Genomic DNA, 14979 nt, shown 5'->3' with positions numbered 1-14979 from the left:
CTTTACACGTCAGTCTGCATATTTGCTGGTTCACAACTATATCAACAACAATTCAATTCTTGTAATCAGGGAATGTTGGTACAAAACTACACTTGCACAATGTAATCAGACTCTGGGTCCACAGTAGAAACTGCCAATAATCCAAATAAAAGAGAAATAGCAATTGATACAAGTGCCTGGAATGTGTCATCCTATTTACCGGAGTCATGTCTATTTGGTCTATAGTTAAGTGGGTTAAATACAACATATTGCAAAAAGAAGGTTTTTGATTCATATGAGCTCCTGTAATTAAACTTTACATTGTACTTGTGTGTGAGTCTAAACACAGTAGACACAGACAAACACAAATTAGCTCAGATTGCTTAAGAAATCGTGCACCATCCTAAAAAGCTTCTACTATCTCGCAGCCATAAGGTTACCAGAAAATATGTATAGAAATTAGGAAAAATCTTCAAAATAGGACAGGTAAGGGAAACTCAACTTCACAACATGCTGAGTCTCAGTGTTGTGTTAAATCGTTGTTTTAAGTAAATGGCAAAGCATTGCACAGAAAATTTTAGGAAGGTGCGAGAGGTTTATATTGCACATTAATCTATGAAAAAGTGGGCCTCAAAATGAATTCCTTCCACTGACGTACAGCCCACAACAAGGCTTCCTTTGATGCGACAACGCAATGGAATTCTAACAATCAAAATGTTTCTCACAGTTGTGGGAATAATGATGTTTAAAAAATGACTGAGACCCGGAAAGAGGTGCTGAGAACTTCACTGTGGGTTCCACACTTCTAGAGATGTTTACATTATGGTATACATCATAGACACATCATAAAAGTGACTGTTAGGATAATCCTAAAAACTACATCATACGATAAGAGGCCGTTTGGAAGAGGGAATGGAGCCGCAGGGTGTCATTTCAACAATATGAAACAGTTTTTTTTTAATATCAAATGATTATGTTTATTTTAAAAAGGCCTGGAAGAAAAGACAGCAAATGCAACCAGGAAACAAAACATGAAGCGCAACTAGTTATGGAAAAGGCATCTGCCTGAAGTGCAATGCACTCTGAGGTAGGCTAGTGTATTCTGTTAAACAGAGTTAATTACTCAAAATCATTGAGCACTAGCATGCGGATAGTTTTGGTTCTCTCATAATAAAAACAAGCATTTGCAATGCAATGGGTCTCGCTTTTGGTAGAGATAGAGCTATTAGCATTGTAAATTTCTGACTGGACTTTCCTTGCCATATAAATAAAAAATGAAAAGTAAAACAGTTGACATAAGCGAGCCAATTCAAAGCGCCACAGCTGCCATCAGCACGAAGGTGAAGGAGAGACACAAAAGGAAAAAGAAGTTCGCTTGCAGACAAACGTATCTGCAAACGTGCAATTATCCCTGTAACAGGGCGATGGCCAAGGGGGTAACAAAACCGCCCCAAGGAGGGACAAACGTAAAACATTTACTAATGATAACAGCGTTTTTTTTAAAGGCAAGCCATTGAGCGAGTTATAGTGAGGGATATGCGGTTGGTGTGGTTAAAAGCCCACAGATAGATTACAACACGCCTTTCGACCTAAAAAGAAAGGCTGGGTCTTTCTGATGACTCCTGATGGTGGGCTAGAGGTTCATGTCATTGTGATTTGAAACGTGTTCTTATATGCTGTTTTTTTACTTAGGAATTTTTGGGCCAAATCAGTAAGATATTGCATACTGTTGCTTCCAGAATTTCACCTAAAACCGAAGCTCAAGCAGTGTTGGAAGATTTTTATCTTGTGGTCACTTGGATAAGCATCTTCTTAGGTGGAAAATGACTGTTTTAATGTCTGCTTAAAAGGACATATTACACTTATGAGAGCACTTTTAAGCTCTGGTACATATTGTTCAATGTTATGGGACGGTTTGCATATTTTGAGCATTTAGTATACAAGACTAATGATTAGAAAACAGAATGTAGTATGGTTCAGATTATTACATTTTCATTAATTTGAGCTCTTTCAATTTAATATGAACTTTGTTCAGAGTTTATTGAATATTGCAATGAACATAGAATATTTTAGCTCTGCATTTTAAATTCATTATGTTTACTTTTATTACTGGTGTTATGATTGGTACTGTGGTCTTACTGAACTATTGTAAGCAAGTTATGCATTGCAAACTTCTGTTATATTTAGCTTGATTTAAAATGTAAAAAAATCCTCTAGTCATTGACAGAACTTTAAAATTCTGTGAAGAGTCACACACTTTAAGGAGGAATAGTACGTTCTCTTCTCGAGTAGCCGTAACATAACACCTTTTCTAAAGTTATAGTTGGTACTGTTTGAATGGGCGTTCGTTGAACCAGCAGTAACACCTTCCCTCAGGTGAGCTTTTTACAAGTATTCTGCCAAAACATGCTGTTGAAGTTTGCATCTGTTTTGGAGAGATTCCAGTGGAATGCTGGAAACCATCTGAGTACTAACGTGTGGTATTCTGATGGGATTAGTACGAGATTTATGAATTCCACATGGAATGGGTGGACATTTATTGGAGTTTTTTGTTCAGATATTCAGATAAAAATTATATTGCATCCCCAAATGTTTCAAAACTGGTGTCAATAAATGACTACAGCCTGAAACATATCTGCAATTAAGATGGTTCTTTGTGTGTGTACTTTTCAGTAGATCTGTAACTGTATGTGATTACATATATCAAACAGAATACTTGTTTTATTGATATCAACATTTACCACATAACTTCAATTTAGTCTTTCAAATCAAAGGAACTTTATAACTGAGGTTTTCTGTTTTTAAGTGCACACGGCATGGTTATCTCGGGCAAATCATGGAACTGTGGTGCGGGAAACAAAATTAATTGCCCTCGAATCACAGAGTAAATCAGTGGGATTTGCTTTGAAGCACTAGAGTGCTATCTGAAAACTAAGCACCTTTTTTAAAATGAATTATACAGGTTGCTGATTTATGGATTGCCTTGACCACAAGTTGTGGACATCAAAGTTTCATGAAAACTGAGTTATGCACAGCAAACCCGTCAGTTCTATTTGTTTGCCCTGGCTGACTAGTATTAGTCATATTAAATGAAAGATTGAATTCCTCTGTGCAATTACACCAGACACGGCACCATCGGCTGTTACCGGTCAGATGCTATATGCAATGATATTTTACCAAGTTTGGAAGAAATGCACAAAGCTGTATCCTTCTGGGCGTGCAATAACCGTGCCATTTCATCCTGGCTCAAGGAAAAGCGCCTACAATTACCACTAGATGTTATTTAACTTTATTCACTGCCCATAGTGCAGCCTATAGCTCTTGTTTCTTATGCTGATAGAAATGGGAAAGATACCGAGTGGACTTTCCTCCACTACCATCCCTGTGGAAACATGTCTGCTGGCCCAATTGTAATGACTGGTTTTATAGCTCTTACAAAAACGTGCGTGTGAAACATGTTCTAAATCGTCGTTTTTCACAATAATACTTCCTAGATAATAAATGCACAGTGAATATCTACATAAATAAACACCACTAACACAGCCTGTATAAGTGATTATCACTCTGCCTACTTTTCATCTAGCCTTCATGACAATCCCAGAACATTCTCACATTGTGTGAAGAAAAGATTCATTGCACCTCTGTCCCTCACTTCAGTGACACCGCCTTCCAGGCCCATGCTTTTATCCAGTGCACTCCACTATTTCTCGATTCTTCATGTGTGACAAGTGAATGGTAGTTCAGCAGTCTTTTCATGTTTGAGCAATGGATGAGTAAATAAGTACTAAATCCACACTTAATCTTGTGCAGCTTGCAGAGTTTCTTTGCCAACAGCATTCCATATCAAGCCCACACAACCGTGCGAGTTTTAATGCCCTTTTGGAAGGGCCTAAAGCTTATTGTATCCTCTTGTTGGACAGTGATCCCCAAATAGGGACAAAGAGCCCGGAAGTTATAGTTCATACAAAAGAGGTCACACCTACTTTTCTAGAACGTTTGGTGATACGCAGGACCCTCCACTCCTTCTAACGCAAGCGTTCATTAATTTATGCGAAATCTGATAAGGGTCACCAGCCAGCCAGAAATGACTGATAAAGACCGACAGGTTTTGTACATCAACTCCGAGAGACCCTCTGTTCCCCAAGATTGTGGTACTGGCTGCCTCTCACCTAAATACCCTCATATTGAAACTTAAGTGTAGTCAGCAAGGTTCTGCCACAAGTAAAGCCCAAATCCAGCCTAATCACATTGACAGGTAGTGAAATCCTCAACCCCACGACTCGCATCCGCACTTCAAATGCATCAAAGGAAAACTTCCCAGCGGGAACCCAGCTTCCAGCCTCATATTTAACTATTGGAACCACCAGGCCACTGCATGGCTGTTTAATTTCCTACAATGATGTCACCCCAGTTGCACATACTAGTGCTCACTGCATCTCTTTTTTTTCTGCCCATTATACTCTCACACACACACACACTTAGCAGGAGAAACTAAATACCACATCCAGATTCAAACAACTTAGATGCCACTGGGCTTCATTGCTCACATGCTAAAAGGTCACATTTTAGTTTAAGCTAGGATTACAGTTCTACTCGAAAATATCAAGACTTCGTAATATACACAGCCAGATGTGGGCACATACCAATGTGACATCTGAGAGGTAAATGGCATGTATATGAACTACATATAGTTTGAGGGAAGAGCAGTTACATCTCTAACAATTAGTCCTCAAATCAATGATACATTTACAGAACAATGTAAAGGAAAATTGTCCACCTGCCCCACACCCTGCTCGCTGTCAACAGAGAACAAGGGAAGAAAGTAGCCTGATTTGGCTTCCTGGACCCAGGTTTAATTTGCAGGCTGCAAAGAACCTTTACCAGTGAAAGCCAAGGTGATCATTCCTACCTTTTGGCCCAAAAGCGTGCCCTTTCTTTGGGGTCAAAGACAGTGGAAGTGTCACACCCAAAGTAGCTCGACCATCAGTTTGGCATCTTTACACATAAATAACTGATAAGGAGTCTTGGGGGCATATTTAAGAAAAATTTTGCTGCACCTAGTGGAGCTCCATTTTCTTTGTGTCCCTTAGTGCTCCCCTACCACCACCATGTGTGCGTGGTATCTAAGGTACGGCATACCATGGCACAGGGTAGGGGGCAATAGCGTAATTGTTATTGACGCTATTGATGTACTCTGCAGGAATAGCGCCAAAATATTGACGCTACTCCTGCAGAGTACAATGTGGCCCATTACAAATAATGGAAACCCCCTTTTAACGCCTACTCGGAGCAGTTGTTAATAATGCTCTAAAAATGAGTCAAGGAAATCTTTTAGATTTCCTTGCGCCATTATCCCCCTCCCCCCAATGCAGGAATAATAAATTTGCATACATTATGCCTGGCGCAGGCATAATGTAGCGCAAAGGGAAACACAGTGGCGCAATGCATGCATTGCGTCACTTTGTCACTTTGTAAATATGGTGCAAGGATTTTTGCTTAATCGGGCCACAGTAGCATTTTAAAAAATGACGCTAATGTGCAGCCAGGTGGCATTAGGGGCTTATAAATATGCCCCTTAATGTCTTATGCACATGGAGTTTAGGCCCTCAACAACCTTCAGTTGTGAAAGCAAATTTCCCTTATGGTCATTTTTCTTTGGGCCATAATCTCTTCTTTTGATTGATACTGTTTCTTCTCAAACTCCAGCTCTCCTTAACCGCTGTGTGCAACAGCCATCTACACTCCCCATCTCCCATTCAGCTGCCATAGGTTTGGGGTGTCAAACCACATCGCAGGTTCGAACTATCCACTCCAGACCCTCTCACAGCTTCTTCACGCTATGCCACCTATGCTAAAATAAAGTGAAGTGCACCTTCACCTGTTTCCATTACCAATTCTCCAGCATCTCCCAAAAGTAACCATTTCAGTTGCACAGCCATATATATCTCCCCAATAATGAGTGTGCTCTATGTGAGTGTAAATTATATTTTTATATTGCATGATAGCTTTATTCGAAGGCATACTAGTGGACAAATTCTGTAGTGTGGAGTTTCCCTTCCTGGCATAAAACTGTTGCTGGGTAGCAGGCTTTGCATTCTTGTAGAACTGGACAAATCATTATCGGATATATGGGAATAGCATCAAAAGACAAAACGTTTGGGTTTTCTCAGGCACAGAGGAGGGGGATATAGTATTCTGTGGAAAGATTATAGGAAAGGTTGGTGTACCAAATGGCATATCTCCTGATAAAATTCACACAGTTGTTGACTCACTTGGGGTTAAGTGATTTGGGATGATCATAGGCACACTCTGCAGTGCACTGTAGTGTGCGCCACAAAGGCATAGCCAGTACCTGTAAAACAATGCAGTGAAATGCTGGTAACTCATAGGTCAGAGGACATACACAAACTGTGTGCCTTGTATTAATAGAGCCGCCTTACAATGTCTTTGATCTTCCACGGTGATCCTAAGAACCTTTACCTATTATGATACTATACGTTCACAACATGACTTAATGGTTGTAAGTATAACCTTTCGAAATGTTTGTTTTAGTTGTTCCTCAATCCTAGGTAGAATAAGGAGGTCTCTCTTCTTTTGTAAGCATGACAGTGAGCAGACCCTTGTTTTTGTTTCCCGTTTTTTGTGTGTCTGGACTCACCAGAGTTTTGAAAATGTTAATATCCCCAGGCATGTGCGTCCAACTTCAAGTACAAGGTTCCATAATGAAAGCTAAATCATCCCAATCACCTATATATATATGTGCATGAACATCGCTACTCAACAATGCCAGAGTGAGTGAAAGTGACATCACACACCTATTGACCCCATGCATCAAGAAACAAAAAATAAAATAGGAAACAAGGCCCTCAGCACTTTGGTTTACCTTTAGTTTCTGCTGCTGCCTTGATGAGCTAGGAGACCAGTAGTAGGGTGAGAAGTGTCACAGATACCAAAGAACACACCAGAGGCAGCTACTGCTACTCCTGACCACACTTAATTGATCATCTCTTGTAAAGCATGTGTGAAAATATTGCAGAATAGCTTCAGTTCATTTCAGTGCTTAATTTGTAAATAAAAACGTGCTGGTGGCCAAAGCCCTCCTCTTAAACAGGCTGCTGTAATGTGGTAGCAAGGAGGCGGCGAAATCCTGAAGCCATCTCTGGCCTTGCAGTCCATTTAAAGCCACTGCCTGCGCCTTCAGCTCACTCTTGCAGCTTTCTCATTTCTCCCTTTATGGCGCTTTTTCGCGTTTCTCCTCCTCTGTCTTTCTCATATGTGTCTTTTGCTCTCAGTAAATGCTTGATGCAGAAAAATAAGTGCCGGCCATCAAAAATAGGTGCCGGTGCCCGCAACGGAAACAACAGCACAAATTAAGCACTGGTTCATTTCCAGGAAATAAATACCTGCATTGCTTTTACAAGCATATTTATAACGACAATGTTGGTTCTGCTTAGGTGGGGTTCAGTCCGATTTCAAAACACAGGACATAATTCTGATTAGTGCAATAGGAATGCCCTGTGCTTACATATATCCTCAAAACACTGACTATACCCAAACTCTTTCAGCTGGTGTCTTAAAAAAGAAACATTTAATCTACGTTCTTACTTAGACTTCCGCTCCCTGTATTGAAGAACAGGGGGAAAAGAGGGAACAGGGTCAGACCTCCACAGATCTCTGCACTGAAAGGGAATCAGGCGCGAGGGAAAACAAAAACGTGTGGCAAAATGGTGTATGATATCAAAGCAACCAATGGGGACAGCTGCTCTCACACTGATACACATCAACACACACCCACACACAGGAGTCTAAGGCAATGCCATTGCGTGTTGACTGCTGCTTGAAATTATGTGTCACCGCTGTAGTTGGGCAATGAGTAATCGGTACACAATTCACTTGAAGTCACGTGGCGTAGTGTGGTGACGGGGGCTAAGCTGAGGAAGTACTGATGCGTCGCTCAAGTGGGAGTGTGGGTAGATCCCGGTAAACCCTGGACTGCGCCGCGAGGCCGCACGCAAGAAACGCAGGTTGTTTCTGCGAGCAGACTTCCCCAGTCGCCCCTGCTCTGTCACTATGTGCTAGTGCTTGGGCAACGCAGCAGGCGAGTCCTTCATGCGAAGCGCACAACAACTTGCTGCAAAGCGCAGAGTCCGCCCTCTTGAGGCATGATATTCCCACAACGCTACTTGCAGCCTCGGCTTTCGTGCTTTGAAGGCGACAGCCCAAATATTACTCAACCTGTGATGTATTTTCCTCCTAACAGTGGTGCGCCAAAATGAAGGAAGACAGAGGGGGTTAGAGATATCTAGAAGACTGCTCGCCCTCAATAAATCCTAGAGTTCCTTACAAGCAATCTAGTATACCTTGAGAACTTCGTTTGCATTTTTGAACAATTTTTAACATTATGCAGAACCTCCAGGATGTCCAAGAATGGGCCGGAATTAAAAACTGGAATATTTTAATGTCACACTAAAACGTGTTTTGGAATATGTATGGTAGTTATAGAGGTGTGTAATTTCTAAAAGAAAGAAAAAACATCCTGAGGATATAATATGTTTTCCATAAGTAATGCTTCCATGGCAATTTCTTCAGTGCTTTTCACATTATAAGGGTTTACAATTGTGAAAGAAATATTGAGAAAAACATGACCTTCGTCTTTACAGGTCCTTGCTTTCGGATACTAATCCCAAAACTCAATATCAACTTGAAAATTAACAAATACACAAAAATGGTGCGGAATTGCAGGTCTCCATCTTCGTACAACTACCCATGGGAATCAATGCAGGCTGACCACTGGTATTAATATGCATGATAAGGATCAATGGCAGAGGTGGCATTTCCAACTGCTGGTCACCTAGTCTGTAGACTTTAGTGTACATCGCTATGCCCTTCTTATCAGAGTGGTTGGTTGCTGTGCCTCCTGGCACATGATATTTACTTGTCAGACAATATTCAGCATATGCAATGCACCCACGTTCCCCAGCACTAACCCACTACTCCAACAGGAAGGAATCCGCAGTCTTGACAGTGTGTCCCACGATTCCATAACTAGGGATCCCTGTGTCATGCATTGTGACCAACTCTCAGCAGGAATGTTGGACAAGGTCCGCCCTACACCACCTCAGCAGCTTCACAAGTCTCCCACGCAGAAAGCAATGAGGTACACTTGCGTCACCTATTTGCTCTCCAGAATGATAAAACGCCATTCTGAATAAAATATTGCCTTCCCGATACTGGTATGCTGGACAGGATATTCCTGAATATGAGATGCATGAATATAGTGCAACTAACCTTAGTGAATATTGCACTTGACTTTTTTCCATCTGCATCTTGAAATTGTTCATTGGTGTACAATTTTATCAGTTGGTTATGATTAATATGTTTTATTTAATTGCCACAACATCACGGTTTTATTATTAACTTGTGAAGTTTAATGTTAATAAAGACATTCCACAACAGAAACCATTTAACACTCGTCAACAGGAGTAGACACCAGGAATTCGCTTTTACACCATATTAGTAAAGGTGTGGTTTATATGGACACAAAAGACTGGTCACAATGTATTTTAGTCAAAGTACTTGTAAAAGATGCAGGTTTATTTCTAAAAATACAGTGCAGTCCTCTTTATAGTGCTTGTAAGATGGACGCTGTGAGGTCACTAGTGGTGACCATGACTGCGCTCAGTGTTAGGTTCTGAAGCACTGGGGCCTAGTAGTTGAAAGGAAGCCAGTGAGTTAACCATTCAACAACCATAGTCCACATCTCAACCAAACTGCTTCCACAACCCATGAAGTTGCAGGGATTTGGAGAGTAATCACTGCACCCACAAAGCCCTTGCTCCAGTGACCTCCTCATCGCCCCCTCTTCTCCTTCTACGTGGAGCCAGGCATTTCGAGGTACCTAAAACCACAAATGTCCCACTCAGACTCTGGCTTGCAGCCAAAGACTTGCCCTCCAGTTCCTCTCTGTCGTCCAAGCTCATATCCCCCCTCCATCAATAGTGGCCACCTCCACCCAACGTTCTGAATTGCCGTGGCAATCGTGTCATACGGGAGGGATAATTAAATAAATACATACAATAGAGAGTAAAGAAGTGGTGCCACGAGTGGGGGGGGGGGGGGGGGGGGGGGCACCCAGCGTGGCAGAACCAAAGTAATAAAAAACAGAATGTGCCAGGGTGTAAAATTTAGACTGAGAGAAGGGTTGAGTGGGGGGTGGGAGAGAAGGCGAGAGAGCCGAACAACAATGTGGTAGCGGACACAAAGTTACCTTTGGAACGGCATTAATGCGAATAAATGCAGAGAAAGCAGAAGGACCAGGTGGAGTTTGCGATGCAGGATCTGAGCTTCTAACACAGCGTACCACGTTTAGTTCTTCGATTAAAAAAAACGCAACCACAGCCAATGTATGTATAACGAGTCCCACATGCCATAGAAGGTACACAGCGAACATAACACTATAACACCCCTTTTCACAAGTATTGCCCTGAAGGACTGTGCCAAAAGGCCTCGAGTTCACTAGGCTTCTTGTGAAAATACTGCAGCCAATAGTCAATGTGCTTGCTCAATGGGCTTCTCACCTGCCACATGTCACTGATCGCTGTTTCCGGCCATGACACATGCAGACTGCCGACAATGAAATAGGCGCGTGAAAATAACACATAGAACATACAAATTGGCATTTGAAATGTGCTATTCGGCCACACTAACTTTTCAGTGGTTTCCAAAAAGGCCACGGCTAAATAATTTTGCATGCATTCTTTATAAACAATTTCAAAAATCCTGTGAGATTTATCGGACGAGCCATATAGCATCACAATACAACCTGTACCTGCAAAGGAGCTTTATTTTACCCCTCATTTCTATGGTAAGTATCACCTGTTTGGACCGCACTTCTTTCTATCTTAGAAATACAGTTAAAAATGAAAATTACGTGTTGCTTAACTGCTGCTAATCTCCAATGAAGCAGCTAAATCCGCCATTTGTCGTTGTAGGGAGATCTCGCCACAGTGCCAATAAGCCGCAGCTGAGGGAAAGGCCCACCGAGCCTTTTCTGTGAAGTACTCGAGTGGCCGCAAGTAAACATTTGCTTTGGCAGCTGTACAACGGGCAGTGAGACGCCATCAAAACATCAATGGCGCCCACAACATACAAATGGTGGCATAATGAGAACATGACAAAAGGTGGTGATCACCTCCAGACGATGCGCTTTCAGGTGTGCATGTGACAGAAGTGGCCCAGATGGTAGCTCGGCTGTATGACGCAGAAGAGCCTAATCCCTTCCCCCAAAACGGAGTTCTATGTTGACTGGATTGCATTCCGCCTGTCAGTCTTCTGAGGCTGATAACATGGGTACCAATTTCATTTGATTAAACCTACCTAAGCGCCTCGACGCGCCAACACCATGGCATTCAACGCTATAGACATATAAGGCAATGAGAGTCAGTCCTGCGGGACTTCAAGAGAGAGAGTGAAAGAGACAAAGGCACGCTATACTACTGTGGGTCTGAACTACAGCCTTGCCAGATCAACACAGCGCTACTGCACGCGCAGACCCAAGTAAGCACAGTTGGTGCAAGCGTTAGTCCAAAGCGTCCGTCATCCCTGCGAGGTCATTGTTTAACGCGAGCAGTCCCAGTTTTCCTATCATTGAGTTTATTTCAAGACCCATACATGACTGCAAGCTCGGCTCCCGGCCGCCTTGTGTATGCATGCTGCGCATAGCTCTCGGCAGTGTGTGTTATGACAAAAGTTAAACACACCAGCCAGAGGCTAAACAAATACCCACCTCCTAGACCATATCACTAGTGAACTCCTGGTGTCTCAGCCAGTGGGACCAGCACAGAAACACTCACTGTAGCCACATGGCCGTCACTGAGTCGTACCCCAAGGCCTGTGAATGAGAGAGCATCCATGCAATGCACATGGAACCGCCCCATCCACATCAAAGTGTCTGCTGCGTGGAGCTCGGGATGGCGTAAGCGCGCGCCAGGCGGGGTATTTTAAGCGAGGATTAAGAAGTATCCCGGACGCTATCCGAGCCATCCACGGACCGCCTTTTGCTGGTAATGCCGCGGCACTTTTGGTGTTAACATATTCAAGTCTCCAAACGCAAGCCGGAGACAGCTATTCATGGCATCCCCTGAACGCTGTTGATTTCGTCGCTCATGTATTTGTGTACACCAATTAACACTCTCCTCATATATGTGCACATTTGCTTATGTTCAATACAATACACAAACGAAAAGGTAGCATTAACAGTGCATCTAAATATAACATGTTAAGTGACGCAGCTATGCGGCTGCTCGTCTTAAATTAATCCCGCACACCAGTTTTATTTTAAAGGCGTCCTTGAATTAAAAGAGTGTGCTTTTGCACAGACACAAACCACGGCTCCTCGGCTGTGCTTGTCAAGAGCTAAAACATCCCCCCGGGGCGAGGTTGGTCTGCTCGAGCCGGTTTGCATTGCTTTCTTAGGCAAACTTTTGCTAAAGTTTCATCTGCTGGCGCGTTCCCTTTTGAATACAACCTTGCACAATTCGCGCTATTTATTCCTTTAAAATCTGGTCAAAAAGTGACTTATAAATGTGAATTCAATAACGACAGCAGGGCATATGACCGACTTCCTCGCGTGTCCCGCGGCCCCAGAAGTCACTCAAAAGTTATTATTTTAAACGTCATGAAAGCATTGAGCGGTATGTGGGTGGTGTAAGTAGGGTGGAGGTGGGGGTACCGTTGCTCTCTGGTCCCACGCAAAGGATTCACCCCCCGGCCCCCTCCTCTCCGGCCACTGCCTCAGTCCCTTTGCCTTACCGTGGCAGGAGTAAGCATGGCATCCGCGGGAATGTTTGCAGAAAAGTCGACATGAAGAAGAGGAAAGCGCAGATAAATCTTTCATCCAATAGTCTTCGGGTGGCTGTGCTGTGCTGGCGCTCCTGCCCGGTCCCCAGCGCTGCTCCACGGGAGAGGAACCTTCAACTCTGAGGCTGCGAACATAATCTGCTCGATTATAACAAACCAGCCCAGCCAGATGGCTGTGCACTCTCAGGATTAACCCCTTCGGCGCTGCGCGCCTCCGCCGCAGCCCCGCGCTCCTGCTCACCTCCACGGCGCAGCGAGTGGCACTGCCGCGTCTGTGCACGAGTGAGGACGACGCGCACACCCCCCCAGCCACAAGTGACACACGCAGGCGTGCAAGGCGTCCAGGTAACCCGCGCTGTCACGCCCAGCGCGCCAACAGTCTCAAGGAGAGGAGGCTTCAGAAAACCACTTGATGTTCTCGTTTTATGTGTAAAATTATTTTCTAGATGGTTACGGCTGTTCCCACGAAAAAGTGTGTCAGGTGAAATCGCTTTAATCTTTTCACATCCTAAAGAAAGGTACCGTGGAAAGGGTTCTCTTAGGCCTTGTAGGATGTTTGGAAATCCAAGCCTGTTTTTTTCGCAGCCTGCTCTTTTCGCAGGAGCCCCTGCACACCTGCTCGGGTTGCCGCTTTTTACGAGGTTGCTTTTGGCGGAAGCTTGCGCGCTTCATAGATCCATTTAGTCTCATGAACAGCGGTTACCCGCAGAGGCGTGCGTGACGATCTTCCGCGTGTCAGACGTTGAGGTTTTCCTTAAAACGTGCTAGATTTTTGTGCTTTCACCATGGCCTCAAAGGAGACATACCACAAGCAGGAGTAACACTACAAAGCATAATAATCTCCAGGCAGTTCCAGATCATCCACTAAAAACCCTTTCTATAAACCAGAGCTTCAACGAACCCCTTTACTCTTGTGATGTTTTTTTTAAATACTCACTTAAAACCAGAAACAGACCTAAGTAAGGGTCGGTAAACAATAGGCTAGCTCAGGAGACTCGTGCTCCTGCTGCAAAGATCTACCGGCATCTTGCTCGTGTGTGAGTAAAGAAAACCTAATCAAAAGACCCATGACTACATTTCAGCAATGGTTTTATAGAATACATTACTCACGGAAACTTTTTGGAATAAAATAAAAAAAAAAACGCTTTAACGCACCACTAAAACACACACACTCTCCCGCGCCCGAAACTCTTTCCTGGGTCTTGGAGTCTGTTTTAATTGCACTTTTCTCTGATTTTCTGATTCCATCAGCAGAACCAGGCTGACGGGAAAGGTGCCTTACACAGGCCGCCAGAGTGTCCTTTCCCCCACTCTGTATGAGGGTTCGGGTGCAATGAAGAGGCTCAGATTAATAAACGTTGCCTCCCACACAATCTCCGTAGCAGCATTGTCCCAAAACCTGGCGCTTGGAAGCTCGCCTCAGTTTATAAAAGCAATTCAAAGTTTGCTTCATTACCGAGAAGGCCTTTCACAGCCCTGTTTTGTCTCTGGGGGACTCTGTGGTAACGTCGAGGACAAATCACACCACACGACATCGAGTGGAGGGGTGCTCGGCTGCATCTCTCCAAAGGAATATACCACTCTGGGGGCGGGGGCGTTGCAGGACTCTGATCGGGGGAAGCTTTTTGTGCAGCGGTGGGTGTCAGCATCAGCAGCATCAGACGAGACGCTAACACGGAGGCAGAAGGGGTGACTTTGGAACGTCACTGTCCCACGTCAGAAGATACGGTGCGCCCTGACATCTTCACATGGAACTTCAACCGCTACCCAGCCGGGAAGAGCCGAGCAAACCGGAGCCGAGAGCTGCACTTTCTGCCGCATTTTCCGTCGAGTCGAGAGCTTTTTGTTTATGCCCAAGTGCACATTAGCATGAGGACAACACGCCTTGTAATTCGAGATCTTAAACGCTTAATCGTGCCAAGTATGCGCATAATAAAAATCATTTTCGGGGGCAGCATACTTTTTTTTCTAAGAATGAACGAAAATGAAAATGCACTAATGTATGCAGTAGCGACCGTTTCCAATTGGTTGATTACGCAGACTCTCGATGGCTCGAAACCAAAGTTTCGCAGACAGTCCAACCGGCTTTTTATTGAGCGATTGCCCCGTGTACTATTCAGCTCCCATGGCTTGTAGAAAATG

General features: G+C 43.7%; 1 protein-coding gene across 2 annotated transcripts in view; it reads right to left on the bottom strand.

Annotated features, from left to right (window-relative positions):
- Positions 1-14640, bottom strand: part of NTF3 (neurotrophin 3) — a 210484-nt gene extending 195844 nt beyond the window's left edge. For both annotated transcript variants that reach the window (XM_069228435.1, XM_069228436.1), the window contains exon 1: positions 12790-14640. Coding sequence is in view for 1 of the 2 variants with exons in the window: in XM_069228436.1 (XP_069084537.1) it covers positions 12790-12807 (18 nt within the window). In the remaining variant the exon portion in view is untranslated. The remainder of the gene's footprint in view (positions 1-12789) is intronic.
- Between the last annotated feature and the right edge of the window lie 339 nt (positions 14641-14979).

This window comes from Pleurodeles waltl, chromosome 4_1 (assembly GCF_031143425.1).
Source record: "Pleurodeles waltl isolate 20211129_DDA chromosome 4_1, aPleWal1.hap1.20221129, whole genome shotgun sequence".
Lineage (NCBI taxonomy): Eukaryota > Metazoa > Chordata > Amphibia > Caudata > Salamandridae > Pleurodeles > Pleurodeles waltl.
Note: the sequence above shows the minus strand (reverse complement) of the source record. Positions and strands in the feature narration are given on the sequence as shown.